Raw genomic sequence first — 26,718 nt, forward strand, 5'->3', positions numbered from 1 at the left:
ACACTAACAATGCTAACAACATTCTTGACTCCACTCTCAATCCTTCTCAAAAGATCAGTCAGACAAACACTGAAGGAGTTACAGAGGTCAGGTTTGTGTTAGCATAGACACAGATAGCTGCTAATCAATGCCAGCAAACAAATTACATAATGTAAAAAGTTGCGCTTAGAGTAAAACTGCTTCTCACAGAGCCTTTTGTTTTTTAAAAGAGATGCTATGACTCCCAAAAATGGCGATCACCAAATCAGAAGCAGCAGATGAAGAGGTGAAAAATCAGGGGCTCTATGGGGACTGACTCACTGCTGGGGTCAGACTCTAGTGGACACTCGGGGAACTGCAGTTTTATCACATTTAAATGTGTCCTCATATTTCCTCCTCTTGGATCACTTGTGTCTTCATCCCCCCCTCTGATAGTCACTGCAGTAAATTTCGATGTACTTCCTGTTCTGCTTATCAACAGGCGGCTGTTGCTAGGCAACAAGTGGTCCTGGTAGTTCTGTTAGGTTTTATGAACCGTCAAGGTCGTGCTGCCATGGTAACGGCAGCTCAAAGACTCAGCCTTTTTTTGTTTTTGCAGTTAAATCACAGAGGCGGCCGTGAGTTGTCTCAACACAAAACAGCTGTTCGTTTACGTTTAATCAACATGAATAAACCCATCGATCAAACTCCATCTGACAGCTCTGTGCTAAAGAAACTTAAAGTTTCTGTTTGTCACATTATAAAGACACATCTATCATTTCCTGTACAGACAGGAACAAGCCATCCAGGGCTGCTTTGTTGCTCATTCATGTGTTTTATTCACACACAGGACAGGTTTCTGGTCACTTTCACTTTCAGTTTGGCAGTGTATGAAGATGCTTCACATTTCCTGCAGTTATACCAAACATTATTCTACTTTACAGAATATTGCTGCCCTCCTGTGGTCACCATTGGGAACTACAACTCACCACAGACAGCCTTTCCAATTTATTAGAGGCAGGGTAAACTTTGTTAATGTTTATGTTACTGGAAAAGCATCAAGAATATACTCTATATGTTCTCTTGTAGGGCACCCAGAAGACTCTTTTTTACATTTATTCCCCTGAGAGGGCATCCAGTGTTTACGCTGTAACTACCTTTAGTGCATCCAGTGGGTACTTGGTTTATGATATATCTCCTGGTGGGCATCCAGAGAACACTTTGTATACATTAAGTCTACCCAAAAAGCCACAAATAATACAATTTGTTCACATTATATCAACTAGGATAACCTTAGGGCTTTGTTTACATTTTGTCCACTTTTATGACATCCAGAGGGAACTTTGTTAGGATTTTTTAAATTGTTATTATTTATTTATTTTTATTATTATTTTATTTTTATTAAACTGCAATGGTTGCAGGGGGACTTGTTATTAAGTTTTATTTGTAAGGTATTTAACAGTGTAGTTTAGTAAAAAAAAAAAAAAAAAGATTGCAGAGTTTCAGAGGTCTTAGAGAGAGTTCAACAGCTGATGCTTTTTTTTAAATTTTCTATTTATTTATTTATTTATTTTTATTTTTGAGAAAAGAAATAGAACATTGTATAAAATGTGTTTTATTAATTTTGGTAAAAGCAAATGATTCATATTTTCCTTCGTATTTTTTGTCCTTTATTGTCAGTGTAGCTCACTGTAAGACCTGTGCAAATGTGAGATTTAAATTTATTTTTTATTTGTTGACAAGTAAGACTGTGCCTTCAAATTATAATTTTGGAGAAAAATAACATTAAAACAATTTACTTGAAAAAAGCACGAGCATAAAAAGGAAATAATTATTTTATTTTCCTGAATAAGACAAAGGTTTTTAAAAAATGTGACTGTTTTTTTTTTTTTGTAGGAATTAAAATGTTTATCAAGTGGATAAAAGCTGCATAATCCTCGTCTTCCTCTCTGCTCCGCCATTATATCCACATCAGGACTGACACGTCACGCGGCTCTGACGTCAGCAGCAGCAGCACGCGGCGGCCGAGGGGAGGAGGGGGCGCGCAGAGTGGCGGTCGAAACACATATATGCCATGAAGACACACACACACACACACACTCACACACGGCTTCGTTTCCCACCGCTGCTGCACGAGACCGCCCCGGTACCTGATCGAGGGGACTGATCGATCTGCTGCCGCACGAGGCTGGAATGAATCCCTGAGCGGGAAAATGGGAAACCATGGCAACGGATTTGAAAGGCCGAGTGACTGAAGCGCCGTTTAATGCGCCGTTTGCTTCAGGTGAGAGTTAAATCTGACATTTCTGTGAGTGTATGGTAATTATTCAACGACAGAATCATTAACAGTGTTTAAATTTGACCTCAGTCTCAGTATTACAAACTTTAAGCAACATTTATGCTCCTAGATTTGCTTTAAGTCTTCCCCAAATACATCTAACTTAATTATTTATCACAGGAACTTTTTTAACTTGTGACTTACTTTATTTATTTATTTATTTTTTAGTAACAGATGACAGGATTTGATGCCTAATTATATTTAATTTTAAAAAAAGGCCACCAAAGTGAAATTCCTCAAACTTTGAAACCATGCTTCAGTTTGACTTCAGCTTAAAAAAATACTTCTCATGTAAAATAGATTTTAAAAAAACTTATAGAAGACAAAACACATTCTTGGTAAATGTTTAGTTCATGTGTCATACTCCATACAACTGTTGTTGCTAATGTGAAGCTACTGTCAGTGGCAGGCTAACCTAGCTTAGCATGGAAACTAAATTTTTTTTGTTTTTTTCTAAATTAGTGTGATATTCTACATTTAATTTAGAGAGTAGCATCATCTGGAACGTAACTTTCAAGAAGCTAGCAGCTAGATTTTGTTACTCTTGGATAACTTCGCCCCATTTTTGATTGTGTGCAAAATCAGCAAAGAAATAGAAGGTTTCTGTTTGTCCACAGAGGGCGCCAAAATCAACACAGCCGAAAGGGTCCTTAAAGGATCTTTAGGAACGTAACTTTTTTTTGTCTGACTCAGTATTTTATCTTTAAGTGGGGTCTGTATGTATCACGTACTGTTTTGTCCCTTTAGGCACACAGTAGTTAAGCCCGTCGCAGAGTCTTCCTGCTTCCCGCTGCTGTCGTGGTTTCAGTTTATCGACAATGCTTCGTTTTTTAACAGCACATTTCACATTTCATTTTTGTTTTTGTCTCAGACTGAGTTGGAATATTATTAAATGTTAGCATGCTAACATTAGCTTTGTAGCCTGACACTGTTAGCTTCATGGGTATTTTGTCAATAAGAGACACATTTGCTGCAGCAAAAATTAGGGATCACCAAAGACGCTGTAATTCAGGAATGTCTGAACCACATTGTGCCACATCCTAACAGCTGTTGCAGTTAAGACGCTGTGAACAAAACCAAAACAAACATTTGTTGTCTGCGGCCGTAGAGGATCCAAGCTCAAAAGTGCCTCAAGAAAAATATCAGAGCATCAAACGATTCAGAGAGAAGAGGAGGATTTACCACGGTAAATCCAGAGCCAGACATTTCTTTCTTCCTGCTCATCCATCCAGACTTCAAATTCCTCTGCACGGGGTTGAACTGAGGACACACACACACACACACACACACACACACACAATTTACACATTCAGACTGCACACGCCCAGTGCAGCATCAGCAAGTGTGTGTTTTTCATATTCCACTCGCAGACATACACGCACGGTCAGTCCACTGGAAGACGCACGCTCCACTTACCAATTAGCCTCACTGAAACACACACACACACACACACACACCCATGTCCTAATAATGTCAGATCCTACAGGCGTGTGTGTGATATTCAAACACACATCACCACGGCTGGCTCTGTCCAGGAAGTGTGACAATGACTCACACACACATAAACACACATTTTTGAAGCATTGCTGTTTTTAATCCACAGATTTCACTCTCATTAAATCTTTATTCCCACAAAATCAATTATGTAGCGCGCACACACACACACACACACACACACACACACACACACACACACACCCTGACCCAGTTTTCGCCGTGTGTGTGCGTGCTGAAGGAACACATAAAAGCACAAAGTATGTTTCAGCCGTTCGCTCCCTCTGCTGCAGCGTCTCTGCTCCTGTTTTATCTCCAGGTCTGCAGCTCCCTGGTGAAGCATGTCTTCCTCCTCTTCCTCCTCGTCTTCCTCGGAGCTGCCCTACTTCTGTCCTCGCTGCGGGGACCAGCTTCGCTTCTCGTCCGTACCTGAGCTCAGGGCTCACCTGGTCAGCCGACACACCTACGAGACGCTGCTGGTGCTCTCACAGGTAACGCAGACCCTGCTTTTGACTGATGCTGTGATGCTCTACTACCCGTATGTAAACGAGCACAGATGGCGTGGTTTGTTGGTGTTTTGACGGACATATCTTTGTGAAATGTCTTGTTTCAGGCTCGGGTTAGAAGCTCCAGACCTGGTGCCCTCCTCCCACTCCCCGGCCAAGCTGCATCCCAAAGACAGAGCTCCTCCCTGGGCATGAGAGCCCACAGCCTCCCCTTACCGCTGGCCTGCCTGGACCTCGCCTCCTCATCTGCCTCCATCCAGCTGCTCAGGGAAATGTTCGGCCCTTCAGGAGATCCTCCTCCCTCCTCCTCTGCTGGACCTCCAGAGGTCCCTTCCACCGCTCTGGCCCTCCCCGGCTCTGTGGGGCCTCTTCCCGGGCAGGGTCTGGGGCTCCAGCTGGGCTTGGACTTGGGTCTGTCAGTGGGGATCGGGCTGGAGGAGAGGCTGGGGCTGGGTTTGGATCACAAAATCGCACGCACGTTTGCGGAGGTGGAGGAGAGGGTGAACCGCCGCATGAGCCGACTGAAGGCGGAGCTACAGAGGAGGGAGGCGGAGCTAGAGCGAGAAAGGTGCGAGGGGGAGCGTCTGAAGTGTGAGAAACAAGAGGTGGAGGACAAAGCGGCTTACCTGGCCAGACAGGTGTGTGTCAACATTACAAAAACGTATTTAAAGACATGATGTGATGCTAAACGCTTCAGCGTCCTGTCGTCATCTTTCAGGTCTCTGCCGCCATGGAGATGATGGAGCGGCTGAAGACAGAAATGGACGGGAAGGAAAGAGAGCTGAACGAGCGACATCAGTCAGTTTCTCTTCACTTTAATCTTTTTTCTTTTTAAGATAACACCCCCTCCCTCGTCTGTTTTTAAAGGAGCGTGTGCTGTAAACAGTCTGATGGGCTCAGCGTGGACGCGCTGAGATCTCCTGTTCCTAATGTACCGAACACAAAACAACACGATGCTCAAACCGAGGACACGTCATGTTTAGTCTGCATCACTGCACACACACACACACACGCGCACACACACACACACACACACACACACACACACACACACACACACACACACACACACACACACTCACACAGCTGTGGTTTGCAGTGATGATAAATATGAGATGACAGGGAGGCAGAGCAGCCCTGAGGGGGAGTGTGTGTTTGTGAGGTCAGATTCTCTCTGTGCGCGGCTGCATGTGTGCACATATTGTTGTTTAAATGCTCTTTTGCATGAAGCACTTTTCTCTTTTAAAGCTGCATCATGGTATAAATGTCACAACACACTCTGGGCCTGAATCACTGAAGGATTGTGCAGAGATGGCGTCTGCTAAGCGTGTGCAAATGAGCAGTCAGGATGACTGTTGGAGATACCAACTGTCTCCACATGGTCACATGTTCACCATCCTCCTCTGCTCTCTATGCACAGCAGAGTACCACCCCGGTGCACACAGACAAACACACTTCATGTAGCGAACAGAAAATCAGGAAAAATAATGTTGCAACCACAGCAAAAAACACAGAAAAATCTTTCCCAAGGGCCGCCTGCTCAAAGGACACCACAATGACTATCTCCTTATCACAACGCCTGTGAAATTAGCGACTCAGACAGGAGACGTTTTTTGAACCAGGCTGTAAAAAGGTTAATTTCTGCTTTGAAAACAGCTTTTTTTGGCTTGGTGTGTATGTGACTTCCTGTACTTCCGGAGCCAGCCCCAAGTGGTCACTGGAGAAACAGCAGATTTTAGCACTTCAGCATTATCTCATATTCTTAGACTGGAGGTCGCTGCTTGGTTAGAATGCCAAGCCCCAACCCCTCCCAACCATAGACTGTGAAAAAATGAAAAAAAATGGACGTCCGCTTGCTCAGCTCGAAGTGAGGTCTCCACAAAAAGCTGCTCCCCCTGGTGACTGGCTGCAGTATAGGTTTAAAAATCCATCTCCCCAGTCATTCCAGATGGGCTGTGGTCAAACTTTAAAAAATTAATACTCCTGGTAGAAATGTTTCTCACGTCTGATTGTTGTGGTGATTTGAAGATATCATTCGGCTGTCTTGTATCCAAGTCCTCTTTTTTCTGAAAAATTTTGTTTTCATTAGTTATACGAGGTTAAAAACGAGGTTTTACGTAATGTTTAACGATGATTGACATCTGACGTTCTCATGTTTTTTTTTCGGGGTTTGTAAAATATGTCTGGAGGTAGAGTCAAGAAGTGATTAGACTCTCGAAAGAAAAAAAATAATTATTATTTTTGTCACCCGGCTCCACTCAGATTCTCCCAGAATCCCTCACAGTCTCTACTGCTCAGATTCTGGCTCCAAACTGCTACAATGGTGGCACCTGTGATGGAGTATTTTGGCTTCAGAACAATGATAAATAGCGGAGCCACGCTGTCCACTCTATATACAGTCTTTGCTCCCAACAGTCGTATGTATAACCTTGGAACTCCTTGTGACATCATCAGCTGTGTGGTTTCCATGGTGACAAGCAGCACAGCTAAACACTGACAGCAGTCCTCTTTAGAACCTCTGTTCGGAACCCTAAACTTAATCCCTTGTGACATCATCAGCTGTGTGGGTTCCGTGGCGACAGTTAATTTTCCATTCACTTTAATGGGCCAAAATTTTTCAGAAAATGTTGAATGTTTTAAAAAGTACCAGGGTTAGAAATTTGAGTTGTACACTCGTAACTGTCCTGATTCACCTTTGAACCCCTTGTGACATCATCAGCTGTCCTGTTTCCATGGTTTAGGGCTGTCTGAACTTACTCACAGTACTTTCCTATTTAAATGAAGGGACAGTCTATTTCTCTCCATCCCTTATGACATCATCACCTATGTGGTTTGCGCAAACTCTGAATTTGAATGTGAACAATCAGGAGAAAGGTCTTCAGAGCCCTAGCCACACCAAACTCTGAACACCTTATGACATCATCAACTGTCCGGTTTCCATGGTGACAAGTCATTTTACATTTATTTTAATAGGCTATTTTTTTTAAATGTTGAATTTTTTTTTTTTATTAGAGGACAACACATTTGAGCAATACATGCGTAATTCTCCTGAACATTCTGAGCATAATGTAAAATTTACTGGGGAGTAGCGAGCCAAAATACCTACGGATGAATAAAAAGTTTGTTGAAAATTAACAATTAAAACTAACGCAGATAAAAGAAAAAGAAAGAAAACTTTTACCAAATGAATGTTCAAATTAGCATTTTAGCATACTTTGGCACAGTTCTTCAGTACAAGTGACCCCTAACTGTGTGTCTTTCAGGGAGATGGTGGACATCGAGTGTTTTCTGAGGGAGACCGCAGAGAAGGAGGCCGAGGCCAAATCCAGACTTCAGGTGAGCGCCACAGGTCGTCTGTTTAAAATCAGAAGTTTTTATTTTTTGAACGTTTCCAGTCACAATCTGATGTTCGTTCACCGTTTGATTCCAGGTCTTCATCGAGACGCTGTTGGAGCGAGCCGACCGAGCAGAGAGACAGCTACTGCTGCTCAGCTCACATCACAACCACTACACACGACACAGCGACAGGTACGCGCACGCCGACGCTTACGCCAGCCCGTACACTCTGGATGAGGGGTACAACCCTGGGCTGGGCCGAGGAGGGCGCAGCCTGGACGCCAGCACTGATGACATCATCACGGGCAAGATGCAGGGAACTATCGGCAACCGGGTGAGGAAAACAAACGTGAAGTTGGCTTTGGAAATAAGTTTTTCATTGGACGAGGAAAAATGCAACATATTTCACAGATTGAAGAGTTCAATAAATATTCTTGCGTATGTCGGGCTTATTATGCCAGTAGATGCTAATGTAGACACAAAATTTAGCTTTCTCACGTCACAAAACTGTCCAATGATTTTTTTTTAGGATAAATAATCTGTTTTTGAACTCTTGTCCAAAACTGTTGGTAACTGAAAGTTGATATTCTGAAATATCCAAAATCACATTTTACATTTTCGTTTTCACATCTCCTTCCTGTTCCTGTCATTCCTCCTCTTCCTCCAGAGGAGTTACAGTGTCTCCGGCTCATACAGGCTGGGGGAGCAGCTTTACAACCAACACCACTACAGGTACCTGAACACACCGAGTGCGCCTAAATCTAAAGATGACGTTTGATTGTAACAGAAACTGACACATCAACAAAATTTGTATAATTTTCCATCTATGTTAAGTGTTTAAAGTCTGTTTTTTATAGCTCAGATTTAGCAAATGTTGTTCTGGTGTCACATTCACAAATTAAAAATGTCATTTGATTTACAGAGATTAATAATCTAATCTCAAATGTTTGTATTTAAATCAAAAGTTTTGAAGTCACACTCTTGAGCATTTTCACCCTTTTTTTAAGAAAACTGAAGAGTCACAGGAAGGGTAGGAAGTAAAAAGCAACTTGCAACAAACGGTGCAACAAGTAACCTCTGTACATGGGGCGCACACTTCAACCAGAAAGCCAACAGCGCCCCCTGTTTGTGTTTTTTTTTAAGTTATTTTTTTCAGGCTGTTTTCTGCCATTCATAATTAAATAAATAAAAACAACATTTTGAAGACAATACCATTTTGATAAATAACATAATTATGTAATAAGGCCATAAAATGTTAAAATAGGCCAATATTGTTGTCATATAAAATATTTGTATTATTATTCTTTAATGTTGAATTATTGTAATTAAATATTTCACAATGATTATATTAACAATTTCATACTTTTTAAAATAATTACTTTTTATTTCTTTTACAAGCTTTTATAAAATAAAATTTGAAAAACAGTTTTTTTTAAAAAAGTGATGATTGACAGTCCAAGACATTATGCTGAAAAACATTATGAAATAAAAATTGACTTTGTAAAAACCATTTTATTTACTTTACAAAGGATTTTCAAATAAATAAAATATTATTTTAATTATGAATTACTTTATGAAATATTTTATTATAATAATTCCATATCAAAGAACAATAAAACATATTTCATAATAATATGCTGTATTTTACAATTTAATGGCCATATTATATATTTGTCAGTTATTTATCAAATTGGTATTTATTTCAAAATGTTGTTTTTATTTATTTAATTGTGAATGTTTTGGGGTACCATTGAACCCGAACAACACAATCGAGAGCTTAAACGTCCAACGTTGCCCCCTATCTGTAAATTCTAAAACCAAGTGTAGGACCATGGAGTTTCATTAGTGACCTTCACTTGGATTAAAGTTTGTGTCAGAGAATGAAGTAAAAGGTGTCCCTCTTTATGTAAAATATTGAAAGTTGAAAGAGCTGATTGACTTTAAGAGCGTAATATTTGAAATTGAAATTAGCGTAAATCCTAAAGTTGACAAGTTACTAAAATAAATCTCCTTAAGTTTGACATTTCTTTTAAAACTTTGTAATGTTATTAATTTTGATTCAAAAAACAACTTTTTCATCACTAAATTTCATATAAACGACAGCCGTGTGTGCAGGAGTCAAACGTCTTACTGCAAACCCACTGAAGATCTCCTTGGTCAAATTCTCAATGATCCCAAACTTTGTAGTTAAGAATGTTTCGACTCTAAAAACGACGCCAAGTTTCTGATTTTCACACTCGTCCCAGCGGCCCTACAAGTCGTCTGCGCACCTTGTCTCTGGGTTCAGGGGGATGGGACGGCGAGGGCGGCTTCATCCAGCTCCACCCAAACCTCTACGCCTCGCCGTGGACCCGACGGGACAGAGGGGGAGACGGGAGAAGGGAGCGACAGTGGTACGTAAAGAGCACTTCATCCACACTTTGCTGATGATGAACTTGTTTGGTTCGTTTTGACGTAACTCAAGAAATTCATCATCACAGTGCCACCTTTGGCTTAGTGGCCACAGCTGGTACTGCAGGTCACATCACATAAATAAAACATCTCGTGTCTTCTTTCTTTGTGTCTCCAGGGTTGGGGAAGGCGGATGTGGGAGAACCTGGAACAAAAGAAACCATCGTCACCACAGCACAGAGGAAGAGGAGGAAGAGGACGAAGACGAGGACGGAGAAGAGGAGCAGGGATTCTGGAGCAGCGCCGAGATGAGGAGACTCATCTTCGCTAGGACACACACACCTGGTTCAGGTAACTGTCACTGCGTCGCCACTCTGCTGTGCTCTTTCTCCTTCATCCTCCTCACTCGCCTTCTTCCTTTTCAGTGGACATCCCGTCTTCGCTTGACTCCACCCCCTCTCGCCGTCACGGTGACAGAAACTTGGGGGCGGATACCTTGAAGCTGAGGGCGGGGCTTTTCTGTGTGTTTCCGTATCTGGATGTGCGCTCTCTGCTGCGTGCGGCTGAGGTCTGCTCTGATTGGAGGTTTGTTGCGAGGCACCCGGCGGTTTGGACACGCGTCCGGCTGGAGAACGCCAGAGTGTCGACAGAGGTAACAAAGCACTTATTACACTATTCACCTAAAGTTGACTTATTTTCAAAATGATTGAATCCAAGTGTGTGTGTGTGTGTGTGTGTGTGTGTGTGTGTGTGTGTGTGTGTGTAGTTCCTGACCACCTTGTCTCAGTGGTGTACTCAAACTCAGTCTGTGGTTCTCAACAACCTGAAGCCTCGAAACAGACGAGCTAACGAGACGAGAGAGGATTACCACAAGATCACACGGTAACACACACGCTCAGATGTGTGTCCTTGTTTTTCTTGACATATGAGGACTCTACATTTTTGTAGAGTCGTTTTGACTCTACACTCTTTGAACGATGCCCATCCCCTTTTTTTTAAACTTTTCACTACAAATATTAAAAATCAGAAGTAAACCTGACGTAAAACAAGGGTTTATCTTTAAAACAACTCTTTTACGTCGCACTCTTGAGAAGTCCCCATTACAATGATTTCGTTTCCTGTAATAGTCCCCACAAAGAAACCAAAACAAAAACACTCACACACACATACTACTGACAACTCTGTGGGATAAAGTTCAGCTGTGTGAGAAAAACATTTCAGCACACCAAGTTGGTTCAAGTGCATGCTGGGTAATGTAGTTAATCTCTTTGTGTTCTGTCTCAGAGGTAGTGTGGAGCCCGGGGTGGAGGCCCTGCTGCGGTCAGCAGGGGGCAGTCTGCTCCACCTGTCTGTCTCTCAGTGTCCTCACATCCTCACAGACAGGACCATGTGGCTGGCCAGCTGCTACAGCCGGAACCTGCAGACGCTCACGTACAGGTGGGTCTGCTCACCTGTCTGTTCACATGCTGTATTAGCTAACTCAAGGGTCTTCAACCTGTGGCTCTTTGACTCCTCTGCAGTGGCTCCTTGTAGCTTTAAAAAAATATATTATTGAAATAAAGAATTTTTATTTTCTTACTGAGGGTATTGATGATTAAAGACACTGACACTAAATAAAATCCTGTGTTAACATTTAGTTGAACTAAATCTTCATCCCATCTGTCAATAAAGCCTGCCACTGCTCTACTTCACCTCCTACAACATCAACAGCCCACCAACTTTCCATGCACCTGTGGCTAACCTCAAGTTTTACAGCCCTGGGAAGATAACTACATCTACAAAAAGACTCATCTGGAATAAGATACTGACTTTAATTCTGAGTGGATGGATTCATTTCACTGACAACGTGAAGGATTAATATACATGATTAAAATATAGCAAGACATTAGCAATCAACAAAAGAAAAAGTTGAGCAATATAATTATATTGTATATTATATTGTGTATTATATTGTAAAATTTAAACATTTCAAAACTTTTTGAAAGTTTTTTGCAATTGTTGAAATCTTACATTTTTGGACAATTTTTCAAGATTACAAATGTTTGAATTTTTTGCAAATTTGTTAGAAAAATCTTTTTTTGGGAAATTTTTGCAAATTTTTTGAGACTGAAAAATGAAGACATCACATATACAATTTTCATAAATTCAGAAAACTGCGCATTTAGAAAATTATCCTCTAGATTTTAACCATGCATAGAATGTATACACTTTATAGTCTGTATAGTAAATAAAGTAGATTTTGTGGCTCCTGAATGACTTCAGTCCAGGTGAGCTGAGGAAAAATGGCTCTTGTGAAAGTAAAGGTTGTAGACCCCTGAGCTAACGTTTTAGCTGTTAGCCTCTCTCTGATTACTCTCCTGTGTATCTGTCTGTAGGAGTTCATCAGACCCTCTTGGTCAGGAGGTTCTCTGGGCTCTGGGTGCAGGCTGCAGGAACATTAGTACCCTGCAGGTGGCGCCAGCTCACCCCTGGTCAGTAAACATAGTCTTGAAACTCATACCTTTTTAATTTCTTATTTCATTTCAACTTCTGTGTATGTATTTCTTGGTCTTTTCTTTACAAGGCTCTTTATTATTATTATTATTATTATTATTATTGTCTTTATTTTTTCTTACTACTTAAATTGTATTTTTTTCTACATTTGTAATATTTAGTGTATAATTTTGATAATTGTACAGAGACAGTGTAGATACTTGGCCAGGGTTGGCCAACCTGTGGCTTGCAAGCCGCATGTGGCTCTTTGCCTTTCAGTGTGCGGCTCTTCGATCCACTCATAAAAATGATATACTGTTGCAAATGTTTGGACTAGTATTGATTAATACTTGGGTGATGAGATTGATACTTAAGTTTCAGTGTCTTTTCTCTACATGTGCTCCTCTCAATCATGTACTTGTAGATAGATTGATAGATTGATGGAAATTTGTCTCTTCTCCAAGTACAAATTTAAACACACTTACTATCACAACAAATCAAGCTTTGAAAATTGCAAATAAAGGGATTTACATTTTATGTCATTTCGTTCATTCGTATGTGAGAGGAAGTGCATTTGCAAGACCACGTTTTTTGTGGTTCTTCATAGTATCACAGTAATTTTTGTGGCTCTTGGTCCCTGACTTGTTGGCCACCCCTGTACTTGGCGAGAAAAGGCGATTCCAACTTCAAACCAAACAGTGAAATTTATTAAATCACCAAAACGACCAAAAATATGTTTGTTTCATTTTCTCTTTTAGCCAACAACCAACTCGTTTTGGGAACCGTTGCCTGCAGACGATTGGTCGATGTTGGCCACACCTCCACTCTCTCAGTGTGGGCGGGGCTGGCTGTGGAACTCAGGGATTGGTTGCTATGGGTGAGTGACAGAAAAAATGAAAAATTAAAGTTTTTGATTTTTTTTTTCTTCGTGATTGATACGAGATGAACAGGTTGTGATGCATTTGTGCCCGTGTTTCCCCAGTGCGTAGCTGTTCTCACCTACAGGTGTTGGAGCTGGAGCGCATTACCGACCTCGGCCTGCAGGCGGCGACAGATCTCTGTGAGGCGGGTCTGAAGAGTCTGAGGTCTCTGATCCTGACCCACACCCCTGTCAGCGGTCAGGCCATCCTGCACTTCCATAGTGAGACTCACCAACCTTCCTCTGAACACACAAACATTATCATCATCATCATCATCATCATCATCATCCTGCTGACTGAGCTGGTTCATTAACTGGTTTTTGTGCGTTTCAGGTGTGTGTGAAAACATCAGGTCCATCGTGGTCGAGGTTTCTGTGTCAGATTACTTTGAGGAGCCCGACACTGAGGAGTCTCTGCATCTGTTTGGAGAAATTCTCACAACACTGAAGGTGAGAGAAGGGTTTTTCTTAAAGTCGGGGTTTCCTTAAAAAACACAAAATGTAAACAGGAAGTGGATCAAGTCTGTCTTCTTTGTTTGTCAGGTTCTCCAGAAGCGTCCCGGTCTCTGCGACGTCTTAAAGGTTAAAGCCGAAGGATTCTGCTGACCTCAATGCACACACACACACACACACACACACACACACACACACACACACACACACACACACACACACACACTCCTGTATGTGAGGACCTTTATTTATATTATGCACTCTGTGACTCTAACCCTCAACCCCTGAAGCAGACTGTTCATCTCGACACCCTCACCAGAAAGCAGTGAAGTGCCTACATGTTAGCGTAGGGCTAGAGTACGGGATAACTTTGAGGTCATGTTTGTGGCTGACACACTAAACACTAAATACGAGCTTTAACAAATAACAAAATAATTATGAAGCAATTCGGTCAAGTTAGTCAAAGCACAATGATAGAGAAAGGTAAAACAGGGTCTGGTACAAACTTAATGAACTTCCGACAAAATGTTTTTACCAGGGCTAAACTTGGGCTCACACTCTGCAGGTTAACCTCTGATTGGTTTGCTAAGTGTGGCTAAAGTTAGCAGAGCTAGCACCACTGCCTGTGCTAGTTCCTGATTGCTCTTTATCTCTCACTTTATCTCCATTTACTAGATCAACAAACTGACAAACTGCGCTAGGTCTTCTGTGCTTGTTTACATGGGAGTAGTAGAGCTTTATAGCAAAATGGCAGGTGCTTTTTTCCAGGGCTACAGCTAGTGGAGGGAAGTTGCATTACAATTTAAACATAACATATGAGCGGCTTTTTTAAGGCCTTCAGAAATGAAATGTTAATTTCTTCGACCAACTCATTATTCTGGTGTCCAGTGGCGAGGGCGGTGGCGTTAAATTCTGGCACATTCTTAGTCCTGAGTTGAAACCAACAAAACCTCAATTCTTTCATCACTTATCGAATCATTTTGGAGCGAGTTTATTCATTTCACTTGATGTGTCACGATCACCTTTTTGTATCTGAGGAGGACGTTCAACGCTTTTACATGTTTTACAAATTGATTGAACTGAAATGTTGGGTGTTGATATGAAATGTGGGCAAAATCAAAATTTTGTGTTCAAGAGATCCCAGAAAAAGACGCCAGGTCACAAAAAGCCACACACAAAAAATATGACTGACCTGTGGCAACAGTGAAGGAGGATTCTGGATGTTTTTTGGAGTCCTTTAGAGGCCATCAATCCTGATGATAAGAATAATTCCCCATCTTTACATCTTTGTGTGGACCTTAGAAGTTTTAACATTTCCCCACAGTGAGACTTGGTTCGCCCCATTCAGCTTAAACCTCCTTTAAAGTTACCTCTTTATTCTTCATCTTTAGTTTATTTAGTTTCATCATAAATAGTCTTATGATGGTCTAGGTAAACTTGTTAGGAATAAGGGTTTTTAGAAAAACCCAATAGTATGTTGCAAAGCCATAATTTTTATACTTTAGGACATAGAAAACCCTCAGTCCAGACCTAAACCTTTATTCCTAACCCTCAGTCCTAAATCTTACCCTAAATCCTAATCCACAAACCTTACTCTTACCCTCCATCCAAAACACTACCCTACCTTTACCACAAACCCTATTCCTTACCCCAAAACTTCACTTTAACCCCTGGTTCTTACCCTAACCCTAAATCCAAATCAAAAACCTAACCTTTACCCTGGGTTCTAATCCGCATTCCCAACCCTTGTTAATAGTCAAACCCAAAACTTTAGTCCCAGACCCTAACCCTTAGTGAAAACCCTTTGCCTAAACCCTAATCCCCTAACCTTACATCTGGTCAAAGTCCCAAGCCTTACCCTTAATCCATACCCTTTACTCCAAATCCAAAACCATACCCTCAGCCTTAACCTTCATCCTTACCCTTCGTACTTGGACTTAACTCTTACCCTCATTTAAACCCTGACCGTAAATCCTAACCTTTTATCAAGCCCTAACCCTCAGTCCCAACCATGACCCTAACCCTAACCCTAACCCTAACCCTAACCCTAACCCTCAGTGGTAACCTTAGTTCTGATTTCACATAGCATCAGTTAAACTTTCCTTTAGCTTACACTAAACACAAGCACAAATATGCACAAATCAGAATGCACAAGAAACACTTATTCACACACCAAAGACATCAATCAGTCAATCAATCAATCAATCAATCAATCAATCGATCAATTAATCTGATGTGATGGAACTGTGAATGAAACTGTTGATCCACCTTGTGTTTTTAACAAGTTGAAAGTGCTTCATGTGTCATTTCACCACCAATAAATTATTTTTCTTGGAGACTGTGTGTGTTTGATGAAGACGTTTGAATCTCCCATTTTTATCAGAGACCCTGAACTCACCACGGACATTAAACAGTCTCACGTTTCTACTCAGCAGTGAACTCACCACACATCCTGGAACTCATTTCAGGTAACAGAGTCACAATGTAAGAGTGTGTGTGTGTGTGTGTGTGTGTGTGTGTGTGTGTGTGTGTGTGTGTGTGTGTGTGTGTGTAATAAAACAGCATGGAATCAGGCCAATCAGGACAACGGTCAAGGCCAGGTGTGTGAGCGGAGTTGATAGCTGTGGGAGTGTTTGAATAAACGACCTTTGACCTCACTGTGAGACTGAGCGAGTGAGTGTATGTGAACACAGGTTCGTCCAGGGGTGTAAACAATGTGTGTTTGAACAGTTCACTGTTAGTGTGAGAGTGTGTGTGTGTGTGTGTGAGTTGAGGTCACCATGGTTTTCCTCAGGCGGACGATGCTAACACGCTTCATGCTGCTGTCGGCCATGTTGGCTCTCTTCCTCTTCGTCAGCTCGTTTTGGCTACGTGAGTTTCCTCCGTCATTGAAACTGTCACTGAATGTCGGCCATCTTGGCTCCGCCTTTTTCTGTCTTGCTCTCATTGGATCAGGCTGCCTGATTTGGGGCATCCACACTGATCTGATTTTTATTTCTGTTTCTCTTTAGCTCAGGGGGGATTCAGAGACTGTGGCAGCCCCTGGCAGCCATGTTTGAGTTTCTTCGCCCAAACGGTAAAAAAAAACAAAAAAACATTCTGTTTATTTTGTTTACCTTGTTTTGACTGTATAACAATTACAATTTCTAAGTCTTCAGATTCAATCTTCATCCATTTCTTAATCAGGTTTTCTTGTCAAAGTTCCTTAAATAGTTTTCCCACCTAAATGTTTATTCAAAACACACTCATTTTAGTTTTGGCTGCTTACAGAGGACAATTTTTTTTTCTATCATTCAGAGGATAGTATGAAGTAACTTTCTCCATCTTGTTACCCTAATCAAAACTTTGAAAATGTATGATAATCAGTGATATCATTAAACAAAGTAAAACAACAACAACAAAAACTCTATTGAACAATAATACAGCTAATTTTTGGCAAATACACGTTTGTTTTTCTATTTCCAAGTGGACCTTGTATATTGAATTTCCCTCAGGATGAACTGTCTGCATATCTAGCTAGCTAGCTAGCTAGACGTTGTCTTTGTAGCCTTAAGGGGACTGTATTAAGTTAGCGTCCAACTCTGTTCTATCTCTGAAAATTTCAAAAACAGGTATCTCAAACTGTCTTATTGGTTAACAAGGTAAACAAGGAAAAAAAAGCTTCTAACAATCAAAGCAAAAACAGACATACATAAAAATGGTTTTCTACAGAGCAACTTTAAGGTTGATATAGGACACACATGCTTGTTTTTATATCTAACTTTCTAAAGTTTCACTCTGCAACCCTCCTGTAGAAACTTCAAAAGTGTACCTTTAACCATCTTATCCGTAAACAAGTAATGTATGACACACACATGTTTGTTTTTCTATCCTCGTGGGGACTATAATTTGACATGAGCTGCTGTTCTTCAGTTCTTATGAGGACAATAACATTTTACATCATTAAATCAACTTAGATAATACATCATTAAGGTTTTGCTGAACTTATAGTTTTTGTTTTCTCTCAGCCTGAGCCTCCATTGGTCGACGGGGAGTGGGTGGAGCTGGATAAAGCCCCGCCCCTCATTGAGGAGTGTCCTGGTCAGTCGTTTCAGGCCCGTCTTCTCCTGCAGTATTTAAAGTCCAGTCTGAACGAAGCTGACGACGTCCTGCTGGAGCCGTACCTACAGAGCTGGGATCAGCTGCTCAAGTATTCAAATAAAAACATTTTAACTACAGCCTTTAGCAATTAGCTTAGCATAACAGACAGAATCAAAGTGAAACAGCTCGGTCGTGTTTCTCTCTTCAGATTCATGGAGTCTCTTGGGACGATGGTCAGTTTCTTCTCTCAGAAAGTGAGGGAAAAAGTCGTACTGATCCGAGAACTCGCACTCGAACACAGTGCAAAGGATCATGGGAAACGTGGTCCGTTTGACCGCTCTAGACTACAACATGGGGTAAGAGTCTGACCGTGAATGATTTGAGGTGAAATCTTGAGTCCAATGTTCCTCAATGTTCTTCGTTTTCTTCTCCAGGTGTACCGTTCAGTGCGATCCATGGTGAAGGCGGAGCTAGAAGAGGGCGTGGTCAATTTTTCCTACCGCACAGATTCAGGCTGCAGGACGTTGCTGCGGCTGCATCGCTCTCTGCTGTGGTTGAAGCTGATGTTGGAGGGTCTCACCGAGGGACCAGACGCACAAGGACGATACAAAACACCAGGAGAGCTGTGCAGGTAAAAACTGACATCTGTGGTGTGTTCAGGGACCAGACACAGTGTCAGAAAACAAAGTGTTACCTCCTTTTTATTACCACACTGAAAAATGCATTGAGGAGACGATCAAAGTTTCCTTCATGATCAAACTTACTGTTTCGTGTCGACAGAGATGCCTACAAGGTGGCGTTGGCCCCTCACCACCCCTGGATGCTCCGTCAGGCCGCTGAGCTCGTCTTCCTCGCCCTCCCGGAGAGGCGCTATTTCCTGCAGCTTGTGTGCGTGAAGAGCCAGCAAGAGGCCACGCCCATCATGCGCATCATCATCCACGCCCTGAAGCTCGTGCACATGCAAACGCAGCTGATCCTCGCCGAACACAAGATGCTGGAACTGCCTTGAACGCAGCGTGCTGACATCTTTGGCAGAAGAGCCCACCAGGGGGCGACATGTGACAGAAAACTCCAGACGCCAGGAGAGGTACAGAAAGATGTTTATTTTTCCACAGAACAAACTGACAGTGAAGTGCTCAGCAGCGCGCTGAGGGCGGGAACGAAGGAAAAAAAACATTTCGCACTTTAAGGCACTTGATGCTGCATTCAGGAATGCGTGGGATTTTAACGTTTCTTTGGCCACATTCAAGAAAAACACAAGGCTAACTGACCTTATACCACATTGTTTGAGAAAACATGAAATTCCTACAGTCTTTGAATGCAGCATTAAAGAAACAGAAACACATATATTAAAAAGTTATTTATGGAAATGAAGTAAAAACGTGTGTAAAGACATCACTGTTTGTGAAACATGGAAACTTTTTAGCACAACAAAGACGTTTGTTCTCAGAATCAAAATTTCACACATTTTACTAAACAACTGTTTTTTTTTTCTAGTCCTTCTCAGAACAGCAACGTTTGCTCCACAAATTCATATTTCCATTGATCCACTTTTGGTTTTTGTTTTGACAGAAACTTTCAGACAAAGTTTAAAACCATCAGGTGATTGTTTTATCTTGTGTGTACAAGATATCAAACCGTGCTCATTCAGTCATCTTTTATGCTGAAGACGAACATGTTTTCATTAATGAAACGCAGTTTGTTGTCATTCAAATTGTCTGGAGCGTATGTGTAAAAAAAACGACCTGCGTGCACAAATGATATTTTCTTCAAGCTAAAAGCTAACACTTAGCGTAACTTCAGTGTTTCTTTAGGAATGTAAAAATGAAAGCTGAGATAAAGACTCAGCTTTATTTCAGTTTTCTTTTTCTTTCTTTTTTTGTGACAAACTACAGCGTAGTATGGCATTTTTGCTTTTACCTGTAACAAAAATTCAACTTTACGCAGACGACTCACTGAAATGAAAACATCAGTGTGCCACTGTTTTGACCCTTTAAACTTTTTAAGTTAGTTCACGACATGTTTTATAATGATGTGCAAAATAAAAATGATAATTTCCTTCATTTTTTTTTTTACCTTTTTCATATGTGAAATATTTTCATATTAAGCTGAAATTATAACTGAATTAAATGTTTACAGACAAAGACCTCTTTATTGTCTTGTTTGTTTGTGTTTTTTAGCTTGTACAATCAAATGGTCCAATTTTTTTTTTGTACTTTCCCAAACGATGGTCCAAATCTTAAAGAATTTTCTTTGAAGTTTCTGAAAGTTGAATTCTGCAAATTTCAATATTTCAGCTGAAGTTCCCGACGTTCTTTTGACTCTCCAAACATTATAACTCTGAAGTTTTACTTTTTGTTGTTTTCTCGTTTGACTTTCAAACGGTTTTGTTTTGTTTTGTTTTTTTTTCTGGCACCCAAACAAACCAGATTGTTTTTCTATTTTCAAACAAAAATATTGTTGAATCCTCCTCTTTTTACTCAAATAAATGGAGGAGGGTTTCTTTTCATTACAGCTTTACCTCCTCTTGTTTTTTTACATTTGAAAAATCAAAGTCAATGAAATTAATTTTACAGTGGTGGTTGTAACACACTGGTAAGATGTTTCCAGAGTTCAGGCAAAAAAATGAAACAATTTGATATTATTTAAAAAAAATAATAATTTGAGTGTTCACTATTTTGACATTTTTTCCTTTGAATTATCAAATTCCAACACAGATTTTTTGACTACACTGTAAAATTTTAAACCCAAACAAGTGATTTTGTCTTCACCTGACCAGTCCAGAAAAACGCTTCAAACAATTTTTAAAAATCTGCAAATGGAACCAGGGAAGCTTTTTGATTTACGACATTTTTCTGATTTCAAGAAGCTTAACAAGCACATTCTTTGCTGGCTCCATTAGCGACTTGTACTTGTGACAAATATTTCAGGCCTCATTTTTTGTCTTTCTAACCTCAAAATTAGACGTTTCTAAACGTGTCAGGCTTAAATAACATATAATAAGACAATTTTACTAAAAGTAAAAGAAAAACACCTGATTAGATTTTTTTTTCTTGCAGTGTAAAGTCTGAGTTTTAACTGTTTTCTTCAGAGTTGTGAAGCTAAAGTCAGATTTCAGGTTTTTGAACACATCGTCAGCAGAAGAAAATAAATTTTAAAGGTCAAATCTGAAACAAAACAAAGTTTGTCGGTGGCGCTGAACCGCCTGAGCCTCAGGTGGACGGTGCGTTCAGGAGCGCGGCGTCCTGCCCGTGGTGAGTCTTCATGTGCGTTTTCAGACAGTGACCCTGCGTGAACGCTTTCTCGCACATGCTGCACTGGTACGGTCTCTCTCCGTTGTGCGTCCTCATGTGGACCGTCAGGTGCTCCTGTCGCGAGCACGCCTTCCCGCAGACGCTGCACACGAACAGTTTCACCCCCAGGTGGCTCCTCACGTGCGTGTTCAGGTGAGTCTTTCGCTTGAAGTGGCGTCCGCACTGAGAGCAGCCGTACGGCGCCTCGCCGGTGTGGACGCGCATGTGCACCTTCAGCTCGGCGTTGGACACGAAGCCCTTCCCACAGATGGCGCAGGGGAAGGGGCGCACGTCGTTGTGCGTCCTCATGTGCGCCGTCAGGCCGCAGTTGGAGAAGAAGCTCTTGCAGCAGATGTGGCAGAGGAACAGGCGCTCTCTGGACGTGTGCGTCTTCTCGTGACACTTCAGCGTGTACGCCAGCTTGAAGCGCTTCCCGCACACCGCGCAGCCGTAGCGTCTCTCTCCAGAGTGCGTCATCTTGTGGCGAGCCAGCGAGCGCAGGTCGCGCAGTGACTTCCCGCAGACGTTGCACTGACAGCTGTCTCTCCCCGAGTGCGTCTTCCTGTGAGCGCGGAGCGTCGCCTTCAGGCCGAACGCCTTCTGACACACGTCGCATTTGTGCGGCTTGTCCGTGGCGTGGACCCAGCGGTGGAGTCTCAGACCGTGCGTGTGAGCGAACGCCTTGCCGCAGACCTCACATTTGAACGGCCTCTCTCCGGTGTGGAGCGTGGTGTGGCGTTGGAGCCCGGTGACGCTGAGGAACGACTTGGCGCAGTATGAGCAGTCGTGAGTCTTCTGGTATGTCCTCAGGTGTTCCTTCAACTCTTCCACGGACTCAAACTGCTGCCCGCAGACGCCGCACACGCTCGCCACCTCATCCACGTGGCTCCAGGCGTGTTTGACGAGGCTGCGCTGGATCCTGTACCAAACGCCGCACACCTTACACGGGTCCCTGCTCACCATCAGCCTCCCCTGGTCGCTCTGTCGCCTCCTCGGATTTGACAAACCATCGTCGTTGTTCGGTTTCCTGTCTTCGTTTCTGTTCCTCAGCTCTCCGTCCTCACTGGCGTCCGTTTGTCTCTCCTCTGCGCCCTGCGGCTGTGCCGATGTGCCGCCGTCCCCTGGCTGAGGGGAGGAGCTGAGGAGCAGAGAGGAGGAGTCGATCTGAGCAGCCGGAGACGGAGACTCAGAGACGACGTCCTCCTCCTCTTCCTCTCCTGTCTGGAGAAAAACAAACAGCTGTTATCTCGTCTCCGCGTCGCATCAAACCTCCTCAGCCTTCAGACGGCGTCTGTCACCTTCAGGCGGAGGTAGAGGAGCGACTTCTCCACCCCCGTGCTCCTCATGCTCCTGTAGATCTCCTCCGGCGTCAGCGTCTTCACGTGGAGCCGACGGAGCCTCCTGCTGCGGTCGGACTTGAACACGCTGAAAGATTTCCCGTCGGAGAGCTGAGGGAAGGACGACCTCAGGAGGCCCAGAAAGTCCTCCTCCTGCAGACCTCGGGGACAGTTCAGATCCTGGACTGGAGAGTTCAGCAGGTCTGAAACGAAAAGGCAACAAGATTCAGTTAACAATAACTCAAGTGGGCCCTTGCCCGCCACACATGTGATGCATTTCCAGAGGGTGGCGCTATTGCAGAAACAGACAGTCGAGCTCACAGATGTGTTGGGAAGGGGGCTTTAATGATGTGTGAAATTTGAAGCAGATTGGATTTTTAATGAAGGAGTTACACTGAGTTGATGGTTCATGGAGAGATATCAGAGTTTGAGGCAGCGCCATCGACTTAATTGAAATACGTACCCTCTAAACGGAGTTACTTCCTGTTGCCATGTGGGGGCGCTGTAACTTTAGGTGAAAATAGTGACATAGATGCGTCCGGGGCATAACTCTGAACATGTGTCTCAGTTTTCGTCAAGATCAGACTTAGTTGAAAAAACGCCGAACTTTGAAGCCTTGTCCTGGCCACGCCCATCAAGATTCTACAAATGTTTTGACAACTTTTAATCATCAATGTGTGAAGTCTGCACAAGCCAAGTTTGGAGTTGATCAGATGAAAAACTTCGGACAAGTTCGTTCAAACATGTAGCCTAGAAATCGTCAAAATCCGATGTTCAAGGCAATATGGCGAACTTCGTGTTTGGAATTCACGACGGTCGTAAGAGACTTTTTTGTGGGTCTAGGCGTGATAGTTCAGGCCCAAAAATTTCAGACCTGTAGCCCAAGGGGCTGCAGTTTTAAGCCACTGGGGGGCGCTCCATAGTGGATATACTTTTGTGCAAACACTGGATTCAGAAGTTTTTTGCCGTGGCTGAATTTTGTCGGGTATCTTTGTGTTTATCTCAAGTGAAAGGCACAAAATTTGGGGTTAAAGCGGCTCCTGTGGTTGGCGGGCTCGGGCTCTAAAAACCGCGAGCCGCGTTGTGGAGCGCTCACCTCGTTTAGAGAGCACCTCAGTCTGAGAATCCTCCAGGAGGCAGACCCGCAGGCGGTGGTGGGTGGGTCCCTCTCCGAGCCGAGGTCTTCCACGCTTCCTCCTCTCAGGCCTGACTCTGGGAGGAGAGACCCCACAGCACAGAGGATCAGACACAGGGAAACCAGCAGGAACAGGGGATGTGTCTGTTCTGGCTCACCCAGCTGGCTGACGCAGGGACAGGTCTGGTCTCTGCAGGAGGTCAAAGTCCTCGCTGCTGCTCTGAGGACCCCCCGCCGTCTGGAGCAGGATTCAACCCAAAGATTCAAAGAGACTCAGCTGAGTTTTTTTTGTTTTTAAAACCTGACACATGAGGAAGAGTTGGACGCTGTATCGAGGTACCTTCAGGCGAATGTAGACCGTGGACTTCCCCGTCCCGCTCAGCCTCACGCTCCTGTAGATCTCCTCCGGCGTCAGCCTCGCCACGCTCAGCGGGTGGAGTCGCTTCGATCTGTCCGACGTGAAAAACTCCAAAGAAGTCTGATCGGCCAGCTGAGGGAACGTGGACCTCAGCAGGTCCAGGAAGTCTGCCTCCTGAAGACCTAGAGGACACCTCAGGTCCTGGATCGATTTTGGAAAGACTGCAACAGAGAAAATCACCCTGAGGTTAAATTGAGCGATCACATCGAATACAAAGAGTAAAATCAGAAAGAAGACGCACCGTTGTTTGAGTGCACATTCATATAAGAGTCCCCCAAGATCCGGATCTTTAGGTCTAGGTGGCTCTGGGAGTCGATGAGCCGGGGTCTGCCTGGTCTCCTCCTGCCAGAGCGAACTCTGGGGAAAATTAACCCACAGGGGAAAAACTGAAGACAGATTTTCAAAAACATCAAAGCGAACTGCTCCTGTTAGCATTAGCTGTTTGTTTGCTAACATCAGAGCTAAAGTTTGGCATTGATTGCTCAAAAAAACATTACAATAAACCAAACTGCTGGAATCCTTGAAGCTAGCATGCTAACACCTAAACCTCACATTCAAAGGTTGGTCAAACTGTGATTTATAACCTTTGAGTGACTTCAAAATCCGGGTCCTTCAGGTCTTCCTGTCTCTGTCTGATGCTCGCACTCGTCAAATGAGCTGAAATTGGCTGCTCTTCATCTTCATCTTCATCTTCGTTATCGCCATACCACATGGCCAGACTCCCAGTGTGCCCCAAACCTGGACAAAGGTAAGGGTCAAAAGTTTAACCTTTGTTTATAACCAGTATCTTTGGCTTCTGTCAAACTGAGAGACAACACAACATCGTCTGCATAAGCTGTAAACCAAACCTAGTGCAAAAATATGACATTTTTACATATCGTGAAAAACTGCAGCCAATCAAAAGGCTGTATCCACACGCTGATGTTTACCCGACTGCTGTGCCAGATGCTCCTCGTCCTCCTCACTCAGAACAACCACCTCATGATCTTTGAAAAACAGAAAAACAACATCACATATTTGATTCATTCACATTTTCTTGTATAAAACCTCAGAACGACTGACTTAAATCGGAGTAAGGGCTCTCTGTGAACAATCAGCCAAATTTTATCAACTTTTAGATTTTTATTTTCATCATTGTTACAACAAATTAGGCGATAATACAACTGATAATCTTTGATTTCTACTATTTCAGAGTTTTGATAACATTTCAAACACAACCTTAAAAGTAAATCTGGTTGTACTTAATTTATTCTTTCATAAAAATATGTGATAAATTTTTAAAAACAATGTTATGCTTTCTTGTTATGTCTCATATGAGGGTTATTAACTGTATTTATGTTTCAGCAGGGACCAAACATAAAACTTCAACTGTGAGTTAAATGGTTTTTGTTTCCAAGCCGAATTTTAAATATCTCCATAATTATGAGTAATAAGTAGAAATTGTGTCGTTTTAAATCTGCAGGTTGGCCAAAAACGACAGAAATGATAAATTGGTCGTTTTGCAGATGGGGTTTCGTCACAGACACTGTTGGTCCCAGGGGGTAACTTCCCCGCGAGCACGCCCACACACACCTCTTTTCTCCAGGGCGACCCGAGGCTGCAGGACGGCCTCCAGCTGGTTCTTCTGCCGGTCTATCTCCTGCTTCAGACCCGCCACCTCCTCCTCATACCCGGCCACGGTTCTCTCCACCACCGCTAGGATCTCCTGAGCGGCCGTGCTGAGTTTCTCGGTGACGATCCCTCTCAGGATCTCCGCTTTGGACATGTCCCCGAGTCCGTCCAGCGTCTCCGAGCCGCCGCTGTTTCTACTCAGCCAGTAAAACATATTTACATCCACTCAAAAACAAGATTTTCCCGATATTTGGAGGTTTGCACCAGCTGATTTATTTTTCCAGGGTTGGTGCAACTCTGAATCAGGTCCGGCGAGAAACAAAACAATGCTCTGTACGGTGGCCCTGAGATGACGTGCATCAATCGCCTTTGTTAGATGATATGATAAAAATAATGAAATGAAATAAAAAAAAAAAAAAAACTGTCACAAAGCCAAAGTTAAAAAATTGTAATGTTAAAAATAGCAGATTGTTGTTGTTTTTTTTATTAATGATTAAAACTGGAAAAAATGTTTAGTTAAGGTAAGGTAAGGGTTTCAGTGAAGGAAAAGTGATATTCCAGACCAGTATTATATTTATTATATATGGAAAAAATTTTTTTTTACTAGCCTCAAACATGAAAAAGTTAAATTGTTATGAATTTAGAGGACAGAAAAGATGTTAATTAACGAAATTAAAGTAAAGGAATGTTGTGCCAAGTAAAAAAAAAACAAAAAACAAAACTTAAACTGTTATAACACTTAAGTTAAAAAGTTACAATGTTGTGAGCCTAAAGTAAAAAAAAAATGTTTTCTTATTAAATCAAAGTTAAAAAAAAGTGATAATACGGGATTATTTTTATCTATGTTTGAAAAAAAATTGCTACAAAGAAAAAAGTTTGAAAATGTTTTTAGCGTAAATATGAAAATTGCAAATTTACAAGTTTAGAGTGCAAAAAAGTTATTTATTTACGAAATTTAAGTTTTAAAAAATAAAGTT

The 26,718-nt window shown here is 42.3% G+C and overlaps 3 protein-coding genes across 4 annotated transcripts in view; 2 read left to right on the forward strand and 1 right to left on the reverse strand.

Annotated features, from left to right (window-relative positions):
- Nucleotides 1-1,990: 1,990 nt before the first annotated feature.
- LOC141811097 (F-box only protein 41-like) lies at nt 1,991-15,688 on the forward strand. 2 transcript variants are annotated; one of them, XM_074699007.1, is made up of 18 exons: nt 1,991-2,242; nt 4,110-4,281; nt 4,404-4,934; nt 5,015-5,094; nt 7,560-7,632; nt 7,727-7,966; nt 8,300-8,364; nt 9,879-10,025; nt 10,202-10,374; nt 10,449-10,675; nt 10,790-10,905; nt 11,308-11,460; nt 12,399-12,494; nt 13,254-13,372; nt 13,478-13,636; nt 13,749-13,864; nt 13,958-14,028; nt 14,063-15,688. In XM_074699007.1, the coding sequence occupies exons 2-17, from the start codon at nt 4,132-4,134 to the stop codon at nt 14,018-14,020; spliced, it is 2,508 nt and encodes an 835-aa protein (XP_074555108.1). In that variant the 5' UTR covers nt 1,991-2,242; nt 4,110-4,131; the 3' UTR covers nt 14,021-14,028; nt 14,063-15,688. The 2 variants fall into 2 exon arrangements, with proteins under 2 accessions (XP_074555108.1, XP_074555107.1); XM_074699006.1 differs by having other exon boundaries at nt 13,958-15,688.
- A 143-nt stretch (nt 15,689-15,831) lies between these two features.
- On the forward strand, nt 15,832-19,960 carry LOC141811142 (ceramide-1-phosphate transfer protein-like). The gene is made up of 6 exons (XM_074699068.1): nt 15,832-16,738; nt 16,879-16,943; nt 17,875-18,056; nt 18,156-18,303; nt 18,382-18,578; nt 18,728-19,960. The coding sequence occupies exons 1-6, from the start codon at nt 16,648-16,650 to the stop codon at nt 18,954-18,956; spliced, it is 912 nt and encodes a 303-aa protein (XP_074555169.1). The 5' UTR covers nt 15,832-16,647; the 3' UTR covers nt 18,957-19,960.
- LOC141811219 (uncharacterized) overlaps nt 19,897-26,718 on the reverse strand; it is a 35,695-nt gene continuing 28,873 nt past the window's right edge. The window contains exons 7-15 of the mRNA XM_074699200.1: nt 25,703-25,966; nt 25,060-25,116; nt 24,715-24,868; nt 24,372-24,487; nt 24,053-24,291; nt 23,871-23,950; nt 23,674-23,789; nt 22,539-22,780; nt 19,897-22,461 (exon numbers count right to left, since the gene is read on the reverse strand). Coding sequence (XP_074555301.1) covers nt 21,160-22,461; nt 22,539-22,780; nt 23,674-23,789; nt 23,871-23,950; nt 24,053-24,291; nt 24,372-24,487; nt 24,715-24,868; nt 25,060-25,116; nt 25,703-25,966 — 2,570 coding nt within the window. The 3' untranslated portion in view covers nt 19,897-21,159. The remainder of the gene's footprint in view (nt 22,462-22,538; nt 22,781-23,673; nt 23,790-23,870; nt 23,951-24,052; nt 24,292-24,371; nt 24,488-24,714; nt 24,869-25,059; nt 25,117-25,702; nt 25,967-26,718) is intronic.

The sequence above is a fragment of the Halichoeres trimaculatus genome, unplaced genomic scaffold (genome assembly GCF_033239565.1).
Source record: "Halichoeres trimaculatus isolate MK-OKI-2021-1 unplaced genomic scaffold, fHalTri1.1 fHalTri1_scaffold_22, whole genome shotgun sequence".
Taxonomy (NCBI): Eukaryota; Metazoa; Chordata; class Actinopteri; order Labriformes; family Labridae; genus Halichoeres; species Halichoeres trimaculatus.

Excerpts from the sequence above, each read along its gene's own strand:
- LOC141811097 (XM_074699006.1), top strand. The coding sequence starts at position 4,132 with ATGTCTTCCTCCTCTTCCTCCTCGTCTTCCTCGGAGCTGCCCTACTTC. Across the intron at positions 10,676-10,789 it reads ACGCCAGAGTGTCGACAGAG|TTCCTGACCACCTTGTCTCA; the intron begins GTAACAAAGCAC and ends GTGTGTGTGTAG. Across the intron at positions 13,373-13,477 it reads TCAGGGATTGGTTGCTATGG|TGCGTAGCTGTTCTCACCTA; the intron begins GTGAGTGACAGA and ends GTGTTTCCCCAG.
- LOC141811142 (XM_074699068.1), top strand. The coding sequence starts at position 16,648 with ATGGTTTTCCTCAGGCGGACGATGCTAACACGCTTCATGCTGCTGTCG. Across the intron at positions 18,057-18,155 it reads AGCTGGGATCAGCTGCTCAA|ATTCATGGAGTCTCTTGGGA; the intron begins GTATTCAAATAA and ends TTCTCTCTTCAG. Across the intron at positions 18,304-18,381 it reads GCTCTAGACTACAACATGGG|GTGTACCGTTCAGTGCGATC; the intron begins GTAAGAGTCTGA and ends TTTCTTCTCCAG.